The 11,895-nt window shown below is 42.4% G+C and overlaps 1 protein-coding gene across 1 annotated transcript; it reads left to right on the forward strand.

The window, feature by feature from the left end:
- The first annotated feature begins 3,357 nt into the window (after positions 1 to 3,357).
- On the forward strand, positions 3,358 to 10,637 carry ALKBH4 (alkB homolog 4, lysine demethylase). The gene is made up of 4 exons (XM_018573751.1): positions 3,358 to 3,593; positions 5,254 to 5,448; positions 9,951 to 10,212; positions 10,372 to 10,637. Exons 1-4 carry the CDS (start codon positions 3,492 to 3,494, stop codon positions 10,605 to 10,607), a joined length of 795 nt encoding a protein of 264 aa, XP_018429253.1. The 5' UTR covers positions 3,358 to 3,491; the 3' UTR covers positions 10,608 to 10,637.
- Positions 10,638 to 11,895: the final 1,258 nt, after the last annotated feature.

Genomic DNA, 11,895 nt, shown 5'->3' on the forward strand with positions numbered 1-11,895 from the left:
GTGCTTCCCTCCCAGCTTTTCCTAAACAGAAAGGGGATCCCAGTTATCATTTAACTCAAAGACTGAAATTGCAAGCGTTCAAAACATTAGGTTTCTCTGTCAGACATGATTCAATAATGGATCTAAGAATCACATATTCTTATACACAGAGATAAAAATATCTTCTGACACACAAATGGCATTATCTGTTATTTGGAGGTGCGGGTGGGGGGGGGATTACATATAATCAGTCCTCAAGATCACAGATCAAGGTAACCCACCATCAACAGTTTCTATTGAAAAATGATCACAGACCTCTCAGCATCAATCAGGGAACGATCTGCCCGCTGTAACCCACTGTGACACCTCTTCCAAACTACAAGCAATAAATACATGGACGCCGGGGACATGTTACAAGTACTGATTCATGAAAAAGAGGGAATGAACACTGAGCACTTGGTGTACGTGAAATTGTATTATTACTGCATTCAAGTTAAAGGAGAACTATGAGGTGAGTGCTTTTCACTCACCTCATAGTTCTAGCCGACCTGTGACAATGAGACTGTCACGGGTCGGCTCAGTAGATCGGGAGGTGAGCGAACACATACCAGCGTTCGCTCACCTCTCGATCCTGTCACGGCTCTCTGCCGTGACAGGGGAGGGGCTGGATTACCCCCTCCCCGCTCTGATCCGCCTGCGCTGACTGGCGGAACAGACAGGGGAGGGTACAGCTGGCTCTGCCTCTGGATAAGCAGAGCCAGCTGTCAGTCACGCAGATGGGCGGATCCCGGCACAATTACTGAGCCTAGGGTGACGGGAGGACGCTAGTTTTTTGTGTCCTCCCGTTACCCTAAGGAGAACTATGGGGAAAATCCTTAACCCCATAGTTCTCCTTTAAGCCCACAATGCACAATTTTCAGCAATGCTCAGTCTGAGGGCTTTGACTGGGAATATTTGACCACATAAAGCAACTTTATCAAAATCAATAAGCATATTAATCCTATTGGCTACATGATTTCTAAGACTTGGCTAGGTTTCCCTATAAGGATCTCACTTAAAGGGTTGATAAACCCTCAGCTTTTTTTGCATATATCTACTGCTAGCAAGCAGTAGATATATGCAAAACGTTTAAGGAAAAAAAAAAACGATTTAAACTTACCTGTCTGTGTCTTCCCTGCGCACTCCCGTCCGAAAACGTGAAACTGCAAGGGCGGCTGCAAAGCATCTTGGGATGGGTGCATGCGCAGTGCACATTTTCGGCCGGGACGCGAGGACAGACACAAGGTAAGTCTATGGACGCGTGCACCCGCATGCTGACAACGTGGGAGAGTACGTGCCTGCAAGCTCAGAGGTGTCATCGCTGGATCGAAGACCCGCCGCAGCGCTGGAGAGAAGGATGAAAACATCAGGAAAGAAGATCGGATTAAGAGACATCATTTAAGGTAAGTGTTTTAATTAACGTTGGGGTGAGGGAAAAAAAGATTTGCCTTTAATGTCACTTTAACTGTCCAGTACTACATACTGTATCTCAGGTGGAATTGTTGTCTTTAGAAGTGCTGGATCATTTCTGTTGGAACAAACAATATACCTTGCGTACTGGTGACTAAAATTCCAGAAACCAGGCAGCCAATGCTCCTTAAAAAAATTACACTAGGCGAATTTCGGCCGGTTCATTGTGAAATTCGCACAGTGGGTGCCGCTGTCGTCACCCTTTCGGCTGGCATCCCTCGATCAAAAGGGCTGGTTGGAAAATCTTCGAAGGAATGGTGCTAGCAGCCAATCAGCTACAATCATCGCTTTTGTATTCCAACAGCAGCGGCTGCTATTATATTACAAAGGAAACAGTGGGGGATTACCTTAAGAGCGTTGAAGGAAGAATCTGTTCTATTTTTTTGGTCAGCCCGTGGGTTGAACAGAAAAAACAACAAAAAATAGAACAGTGTATGGGCCAGCTTAGCTTTGGAAGTCTTCTCAAGTTGTTGTCGATGGAGCTGGCGCCTGAAAATAAATCCTGCTGCCTCATGGATTGGGAAGACTGTCTTCTAAATTCCAAATTACTTTGTTGCATCCCATGGTATAAAACCACTCCAGTCTTGAAGAGGTTAACAGAAAATGCTGCCTGAGTGAGAACACGTTCAATGTATTCAGAATTCTTTTTCAGCTACATCGATTTACATGATTGTAACTCCATGGGGTGTCCTTAGACTAAAGGTGCAACATGTAAACAAGGCAGGTTTTAGCATTGTCTGCACCTGCAGAGGTGAGGGGGTCACCATTATACAGCCAGATTCAAGTGGCTCCGTTTTTGTCTACAGTGTGTCTCTCTGTCTGTCTGTCCATCTATATACACACACACACGCGTATTTACCATTCTATCATACAGCTATTTTTTAGAATATATACATTCATATTGCGCAAGTATAAAAATGAAGTTTTGCTAGAAAAAAACAAAATGATTCCAAATCTAAACTTTCCTTTTAATTTCCAGTTAATTTATACCAGTGATTCCCAATGTTATTAAAGGATGTCCTCCCCACAGATGCCTCTGGTATGGGTCATGTAATATCTTATCAAGTACCCCTTGGTAAGTGTATAATTACTAGTACAATAGATTGGGGGAATTCATAAAAACTGGAGCAGACAGAATCTGGAGCAGTTGCCCATGGCAACCAATCAGCGTCTCTTGTCCGATTGTCCAATTAAAGCGTTGAAAATGGAAGATAGAAGGTGACCGGCAACTGCTCCAGTTTTGATAAATACCCTCTATTATGTCTTCCATTCCAAACTATCGTTCTTTCCATCAGGACTTGTAACTGAGATCTGGTTTATACAGAATGATGCATTTTCTCATACTGTAAACTTACTATAAGACCCCCCTGAGGCCAGGATTAGTACCCCCTGGGGACACCTACCACCAGATAACAACCAGGACTTTAAATAATGGCGACAGTAAAAATTTGGAAAAGGCTACCAAAGAGACGATCAGCTATAACAGATCAATAACAACAATGATAGTCACATCACATTAGGAGCTGAGGCCAGAAATCATCACTAATAATGAAGACACACATTCATCATCTCCTGTGTATGGGGGACTTGTAAATCATTGACACATATAAAGATCGATGATCACTAGAAGGCAGAACACAAAGGGGCTGATTATGTATAAAACATGTTGGCAGATCATATATGTTCTCCCTATGTGGGCTACATAACAGCATGCGGAACTACAACCATACATAATTATATATTCCTGCTTTGTATCATGTCTTATCATTTCATCTAGTAAATGTGATTCAGCAGAATGATGTAGTAATTGTAGTGATTGTTCTATGGAGGTGAACATACTCACCCGGCTCCGCTGTGATCCGTGTGCTCAGTACAATGTTCAGCCGCCCCTCTACTACCAGACAACTTCACTTTCAGAATCAACATCGCAGCTCCCGCCGGACTGTCGTCACTTCCGGGAAGTGCATATCTCCCGGAAGTGTCGCCGTGCTGTATCACTACACATGGCTGGTGGTGGGAGAATTGCAGACTGTGGGTGTAAAGGGATCCGAACCTGCCTGTTGTGTGAGTCGGCCAAACGGCAGCTGACCGAGGAGCCACCCAAGGTATTGACCAATGTCATGACATTGCCCTTCATGCGGCTATTAGGTTTCTCGGATAATAAGAAACCGTGGCTATTCTGTATATATGAGCCCGTAATTGGGGTTAGAAGGGGATTAGCAGTTGCCAGAAGCTGCATTAGGGCGCTGGGAAACGCTTATTTTGCTCGAGGACAGTGCTGTAGGTTAACACTAGAGGGCGCTCGCTCATCTCTGCCATGTCTTGAATCATGGCAGGCAGCGTGAGGGCCTCACAAAGATCGCCGCCGAAGCCCATAGATGCAGACATTTAGGTTACATAGAGCGTCCTCTAGCGTTCAGATTTGGTAATGTCTGAGCTGAGACAGCTAAGGCTGGTGTACATGGGCATAGATGATTATCCGTAATATTGATCAAAGCTGTGGGCCAGCACTGGGGTTTTCATGGCATGATCCTGGTCACCCTCATGTCCAGCTTCTGTATACTTATAGAGTATTCATTTTCCTTTAGACTCAAAAATCAAATTCTACCATTGCATCCCTCTATGTATGATGATTAATAATAACACACACATGTCAGGTGAAAAAATGCTGTTCTTTATGAAATACTTACACTTGCAGAGCATTCACTTCCTGCTTTGAAAGGGCAAAATGACCTCAGTTTGGCAAAGCACTGCACACAGGGGTTGCCTCTTCATCAGCAGATCATTGCTGGGAAATCTCATTTGTAATCTCACAAGATCTTAGGGAAAGGCATTTTCCTCTCCTGAAATGATGTGCATGGTCACATGTGCCAGAAATCCAGGAAGTAAAAGTAGAGCTAGTAATCTGCCCTTAGTAAGCATGGCCACTGTCAGAAGACTGGGAGAGAATACAAAGCCGGCAATTATCGTGCAGTATGTGTTTGTAGATTGCTGTTACTAAACATTTTTTAAGGTACCTTTTATTGTTATTTTAAAGAGATGGGTAAAGGTCCACTTTAAAGCTGAACTCCAGACTTACATTTTTTTTAACACTTGTAGCGAGGGCCACATACAGCTACATACAGTGACAACTGTGATATTCTGGGTGTGACTCCAGTGGGTTCCCCTCTGCACAGGGAGTAGAGTGCTTGGCACTGCTGTCATTCAGAGAATGCCTTGTAGCATAGCCTTGGCATAAGTGACTCCCTGTGTGCGGAGGAAAAGTCGCTGCAGCAGCACCTGGAAGAGCACAGTTGTCATTGTATGTAGTGTGGACAACTACAGCATTTTTTAGCATCCCCAGCAGCCTTCAGATACAGCTAATTATATTGAGCCAAGCTAAAGCACTGTACGTTTGCAAAAAAAAAAAGTACTTCCTGGAGTTCTGCTTTAAGCAACTAAGCAGAAGATTGCACGGCTAAAGTCTGCTGCACCCAATGGCCAGCATGGAGGAGGTGTTCCTTCAAAAAAAGATCAGAGGCAGGGTGCTCCTGTTTACAGGAGGTTTACCCTCCCAACAAACTTGGAGCAAAGAGCAGCAGGCAGAAGAGGTGATGACATCACTGGGTCTCAAAAGAGAAATTATCTGAAAACAAAATGTAATCTATTTGCATGTTGATCGGGGGGGACAAGGGACAGTATTATATGTGGGCATTACACTTCAGCCTTCAAATCTGTCCCATGTAGGTCTGAAATAAAATGTTTCTTTTTTATATTATTTTGCAGACAAAGGCATTTATCTACATCCCAACAAAAGGCAGAGCTCAGGGAGTGAAAAACTCTGATACAGCTGGCTGGTGGTTCCCATACCCAGGAGTGTGTTTGATAGAAGATTTTGTAACAGAAGATGAGGAAAAAGAAATGGTGCACACTATGGACCAGGAGGAGTGGAGACTCTCACAGTCTGGACGCAGAAAACAAGTACGTTAATACTGCTGTTTATAAGCAGAAACTGAGATACAGACTTTGACAGTTTACTCCTCTTCATTCCCGTCCATGTTCTTCAGGGGAGACAATCTCTTGATTGACCACTCTTCTCTCACTGTCTCTGCACTTTCAAGACACAAGCATAGTCACAAGAATGCAGAGAGAGTGGGCATGCAGGAATTGGCACAGGCATTAGAAGTGGAAGGGGAGCCTGGTATTGTGTTGGGAACGTTTAGAGACGGTGTTATAAGAACTGTCAATCAAGTGGTCTTCTCCTTTGCAGATTGTGGTGTGGAATGAGGAAGAATGAACTGTCAGTCTGTTTCTCACTTACTCTTTCAACCCAGAAGCATGGGATAAAAAGCAACAAGCCCCGTGGGAGTTCAGTGATTAAGCTGTGAAAAATAATACGAGCTGAGACTTCTTTAAGATAGCAGCGGTGTCTGGAACTCTTTTAGGGCTGGTGCAGACCTGGGCAATCCGGGATGCACGTCCCGGGACCGCACAATCGTGTGCGGGTGCACACAGCACTTCCTGCGCTGCCCCATTGCTTTCAATAGGGATACATCCATGCTGCAGTTGCTAAAAAAAAAGGGTACATGTACCTTTTTTTTTTTTTTTTTTTTTTTTTTTTACGACGCGTGGCTTTTTTAGCGCAACTGGGGTGCCTTAAGAAAAGAATGGCACCAATAGCGTGATCAGCGGTGGTTTGCTACTCAGTGACCGCACAGTCACGGATCGCGCAAGAGTGAACCTGGCCTTATAGAGCAACATTTTCACATGCCACCTACCAGAGCGGCAAGTATAACTCTTCTTTTAGCAGCTGCTGGTTTAACTTTGATGGGGTCACTTTAAAGTAGGGCTGCGGAAATTAACGATTAATCCCTCGATTAATCGTTAATTTTTTTGATCGATCAAAATTATTTTGATCGATCAAAGTTCTTTTGCTCCGTACTCACCTCTCCGCCGTCTTCCGGGTCTTCCGTCGGAGATTCGGTGACGTCACGGACATCGACGTCACCGGACTCCTCCCCCTTCCCCAAGTGGCTGTCGGCTATGAAGGGAAGGGGGAGGAGTCCGGTGATGTCTATGTCCGTGACGTCACTGAACTCCTCCCCCTTCCCTTTGTTACCCGATGAAGCTGCTTTGGCCGGTGAGTACACATCCCGGCCGGGAGAGAAACACTTTTTACCTGAAAGGTTTAATCTGCTCAATCGAGCAGATTAAACCTTTCCCTGCGATCGTTTTTTTTTTTTTTTAGATTTTTAAAAAATTCGATTAATCGAACAGGAAATTTTTAATCATTACAAGCCCTACTTTAAAGTAAATCTAATGTGTTTTGAATCTTCAGTAATTAAAAGGTACTAAATAAAGATGCTTGAACGTATCATTAGATATGTGCTTAAGTGCCTCAATTCCCAGGTTGCTCTATTTTGACATCTGTGGAGAAAGTTGAGCTTCAATCCCAAATGTAACTATTGCTCATTGAATCCATCTGCACTCCAAGGCAGCCTTTCTTAACTATTTTAGAATGGGCCCACTCACACTGGTAGTCAGAATAAATGGGAGCGGGGCCCCCTTATACTGGTGGCCAGTAAAAAACTGGAGTGGAGCCCCCCTTACTAGCAGTCAGTGATAAGAATGCCCTGTTACATGCTGTAGGTGGTCCCTGGGAAGAATGCTTACATTGGTACTCGGTGTATTGCCCCCTTGCACTTGGGGCCATTCATAAGAATGCCCTCCTTACAGGCAGCTAATATGCTTATTGGTGTCAGTGGTTACTTACCTGGGAAATCAAAGGAAAAACTTGATTGCCCCAAGCTGCTGCATCTGCAAGGTAGCATTGGTGCCATAGCTGTACAGGCACTAAGCAGGATATCAATCCACTGCTGCTCAAGATATACCTAGCAATGTCTAGAGGAACCCTAGGATTTCATAGAACCATGGTTGAGAATTGTTGCTTTAAGGGACCCAATATAAAGTTGAAGTAGGCGGCAGAAGTTTAGTTTTTTTTCACCTAAGTGCCATGTCACACTAACTGTTCTGTTGCTGTTGGCAACTCGCCAACAACAGGTTCTCTCGGTAGGCAAAGAAATCACTAACCTGTTTCTTAAGCATCGTTCACATTGCAGGCCGGCAAATAAATCACTAACCTGTTTCTTAAGCATCGTTCACATTGCAGGCCGGAATAATAAGAGGCCGTTCTGTTTCTGATCAATCAATGGCAATTGAGATTTGGGCAGCATTTTAGCCAGCAATGGAGTTACACTGTAGAAGCAGGCACGTGTTCTGTTTATCAATCCTGTTCCTTCTTGGGACAGGGTCACTAGTCTGACATGAACCTATGTTGAGATATATAATAGCATATTCTTTGTTTTGCATGCTTCTGGGGAACTCCACCAGCTAATAAAATGTGTAGGCACATGTATTTCCCACAGAATATGGTTAATTAAACAATAAGCTTAAGACACGGCAGGTTTATGCTAAGCTCTTCACTCAAGCTCTCCATAGTACTCCAAGAACCTCAAACTGTTTTCCCAAAGTCACAGCATATGTGCACTCATGAATCTTATTTGTCAATTCCCAGACCTGGAGAGTGGGAGCGTGCCTATATTTCCATCATCAGGAAGTTATGTTTTGCCTATAAAGTTTGAGGGGCCCTTTGGAATGTCCTGGGGCAGTGATTAAAAACGGTTAATGAGAATTGGCACTGGCATCTGCAGATGTTTCCAAATTTTTTGGGTTTCAAATAACATTTTATTGAGATCAATTTGGGGGCTGCCATTGCTGATCTCCTTTTACATACTAGTTGTGTGGCTGGTATGCTGATCTTCTGGTTTTAATTATTCCACTGGTCTGAATGACCTGGATAGTCAGAATTGCTCTGTTTTAGTGAATCAAAGTGTTCAAGCAAGAGGGTCATTTTGACAACTGGTAGCTGGAATTTACACAAAAATTGGCAATTACAGCCTCTGTTTTCTATCTAAGGGAGAGGTTTCCTTTAACCCTTTTGTGACGGGAGATGTACACTGTACGTCCCATCACGAAGTGCCTATATGACTGGCCACGTACACTGTACGTGACGAGTTATATCAGGCTTTGTAATGCTGGTAACAGCTTATTCTCAGCAGTTACCAGTCATTAATGAATGCCTCAGTATTGAGGCATTCATTAATGAAATAGTTAAGCTTTTGTAAAAGCTTTTTTCTTTCACTAATGAAAGAATGAAGCCGTTACATGCAAATACGGGACCATAGCGATCCTGTATTTGACAGCTGAAAATAGGTAGCAGAGTGAGTCACTTATCTGCTATTCATTTTGACAGCTGATAGCCCAATGTTTATGATACATTTCACCAAAGAGATACAATGTATCTCTTTGAGTGAAATGTATCGGACTTCTGATCGTCTGGGCCGATCAAAGACCTTTTAGTGAGATCTGAATCTGACATGCTGTCAGGATCAGTCTCTAAGGTTATTATTAGCTGTTCCTAAGTTTGGAGCAGCCTAATAATAGCCAAAAATGTAAAAAAAAAGTTATTTTTTCAAGCAGTCATCAAAACTTGTGAAAAAAAGTGTTTTTTTTTCCTAATTTTTTTTATATTTTATTCAAATTAAGTCAGTCATTTATGAACAGAAACGGAAAATAAGCTCAGTCATGAAGGGGTTAAAGCCTATTTCCAGCCAACATTTGTGATTTTTATTTTGGATATAGTAGCCAGGGGTTAGAGTCTTTGTTAGGTTTATATTTTGGGGAGAACTCCCCATGCTCCCCTATCCTATCAGTGTAGGAAGTCATGGGAAATCTTTCCAACAGGGACAAATAAAAAAACAAAACATTTTTTAGTATAGCTTCCCAGAACCTTTGACAGTGTTTTAATTGTGGTCTGTCTTCCTGTCCTGGTGACAACCAATACCACATTTCTTGTACTGGTTTCAGAAGTGTAACAGGAACAAGAACGCATAACATGAGGTCTCATAAGGACAAACATTTAACAGAAGTGTTACCTACCTCCCCCTTTACAACATTTTTTTTTTTTTTAACAAGCACATGTTTTTACTTTATTAAAATATTGGGAGCTAACCGTGTACCTTCGATGGCTTTATAGCATACAGGGATTTGAGTTTTTTTTGTTCCTGTGAGTGGCCACCCCTCATCTGCATGTCATAGCTGATCAAAATTGAACCTCAAATAAAATCTTTAATCCCATTAATTAAAAGTAGGGTCCCCTTTACTGGTCTGTGTAAGCTGTCAGTCAGCATGATGTAGTGGTCAGGGGAGAGCAAAGTTTTTTTTGTTTTATTTTTATGATGTCAGACACCACACTAAATGTCAGTCGGTGTCTCTTTCACTGCAGCCAATCAGTTGCGTTTAGTGACTTCTGAAGCTTCTATTTTTTTTTAATGCCCTGCTTGTTTTTTTAACTGGAGTTCTTTGATAAATATGAAAGATTTTATCTGCATTGTATTAATTACCCATTAATTATCGTTATGCAGGATTTTGGTCCAAAGGTGAACTTTAAGAAACAGAAGATAAAAGTTGACAGTTTCACTGGTCTTCCTAACTTCAGCAAAGTCCTGTGGGAACGCATGAAGACGCACACTGTGCTAGAAGGGTTTCTGCCTGTTGAGCAGTGTAATCTGGATTATAACTCTGACAGAGGATCTGCCATTGATCCTCACTATGATGACTCTTGGCTATGGGGTGAGAGACTCGTTAGTCTGAATCTTCTTTCAGATACAGTGCTTACTATGACGAGTTCTTCCACAGATACATTGCAGCTCTTATCTTCTGGAAATCTAAGTAGTGAACCAAATGGAATCCTTGATCTGAATGTTAATTACAGCAGTCATCTGAATAATGCACAGTGTGTCCTTCAGGACTCTACAGCATATAGTGAAACACAGACTGCCCTAGTTCCTTGTACGGAAGTGGAAGTCGCTATATGTTTACCAAGGAGATCTTTGGTGGTCTTATACGGAGAGGCGCGGTATAGTTGGAAGCATGCTATATACAGACAGCACATCAAACAGCGCAGAGTTTGCAGCACTTTCAGAGAATTATCAGCAGAGTTCATGGCTGGTGGTGTTCAGGAAAAACTGGGACAGATGCTGCTAGAGATAGCCCTTGCTTTCCAGGGAAAATCAGTTTAAAGAAGATTATCATTAGTGTGTCTATTTATTCTTTATCAATTTTAAATGATATTAAAGTCAAAATGTTTTCAGCTATTTCAAAAGCTAATTAAATCACTTACAATGGATGCTGATACTTGATGCTTAAAAGTTTGTTTCCTGCAGAATCAGCTGAGCGCTAGCCCTGATATTCTGGTTTAGGGTGGCTCCTTTCCCTTGCAGGGTCCTATAGAGCCACCCTTGTGTGTGATGTCTCCACAAATGCACAGGTGCAGCAAGTTACGACAATCCCCCGCTCCTTCTTTCTACCTTTTTCCCTTCTCCAGATGGACAGCTGCTGTAGACTGCTCTCTCTTGAAATCTTGTACTGGACAGGGTGTTCAAGGAAGCCGATCTGAGAGAGTTGGAGCCAGCTATTTGGAAACATAATAGGGGGAATTTATCAAACCTGGAGCAGACAAACTCTGGAGCAGATGTGCATGGCAACCAATCAGCTTCTCTCTTCAGTTTGTTCAGTTAAGATTTGAAAATGAAAGAAGCTGATTGGTTGCCATGCACAGCTGCTCCAGATTTTGTCTGCTCCAGGTTTGATAAATTCCCTTCAATGACTCTCAAGTGCTCAGGAAAAAGGTAAATACATAATTTGCAGGGCAATATATATTTGTTGGATCTTCAAAAAGTTAATTCAAAAGAGTTCAATACCACTTTAAGTTATTATGTATAATGTTTTAATTCATTCAATCAGAAGATAGTTTCTGGTCAGTTTATTTTACAATGTATGATGATTATAAATAAAAACAGATGTAATTTTCTACCTGTGATTATTTGTTTTGTTGAACATTGCTATCACATTAAAAAATAATCTCTCCAATCATGTTTGTCCCTTTAATACAGTAACATGAATGTGACCTTCACTCAGCCCCCAGCTTTTACCAGGACCAAGACTTCAACTTGCAGAATATACTTTCTGCTAAAGCCCAGTTACTGTGCTGTGTGAGGTACCGTAACTAGGTGCATTGCTTTGTGTTTTCACCCTTCTACTGGGAGGTGCATTGGGGTGCCATTCAAATTAATAGCAGTGCAATGCACCTAGCTTAGAGTACCGTGCGCTGTGCGATAGCACGCGCTAAATGCACAGTTACGTGTGCTTAGTGCAATGCTACAGTTTGAATGTGCTCTTATAGTTTCCTTTAATCCATTCAAAGGGTTCCCAAAGCGGTGTGAGTTATCTAAAAAGACAGCACAGAGGAAGAGAGGCTGAACCAATCTCACTGACACTCTTGACTAAGTTGTATGATAACTTGTCTAA

The sequence above is a fragment of the Nanorana parkeri genome, unplaced genomic scaffold (assembly GCF_000935625.1).
Source record: "Nanorana parkeri isolate BGI_ZX_2015 unplaced genomic scaffold, ASM93562v1 scaffold48, whole genome shotgun sequence".
Classification (NCBI taxonomy): domain Eukaryota; kingdom Metazoa; phylum Chordata; class Amphibia; order Anura; family Dicroglossidae; genus Nanorana; species Nanorana parkeri.

Bases quoted from the DNA above. Each gene is read 5' to 3' on its own strand.
- ALKBH4 (XM_018573751.1), top strand. From the start codon at position 3,492: ATGGCTGGTGGTGGGAGAATTGCAGACTGTGGGTGTAAAGGGATCCGA. The intron at 3,594-5,253 runs GTATTGACCAAT...ATTATTTTGCAG, and splicing joins TGACCGAGGAGCCACCCAAG to ACAAAGGCATTTATCTACAT. The intron at 10,213-10,371 runs GTTCTTCCACAG...AGACTGCCCTAG, and splicing joins TACAGTGCTTACTATGACGA to TTCCTTGTACGGAAGTGGAA.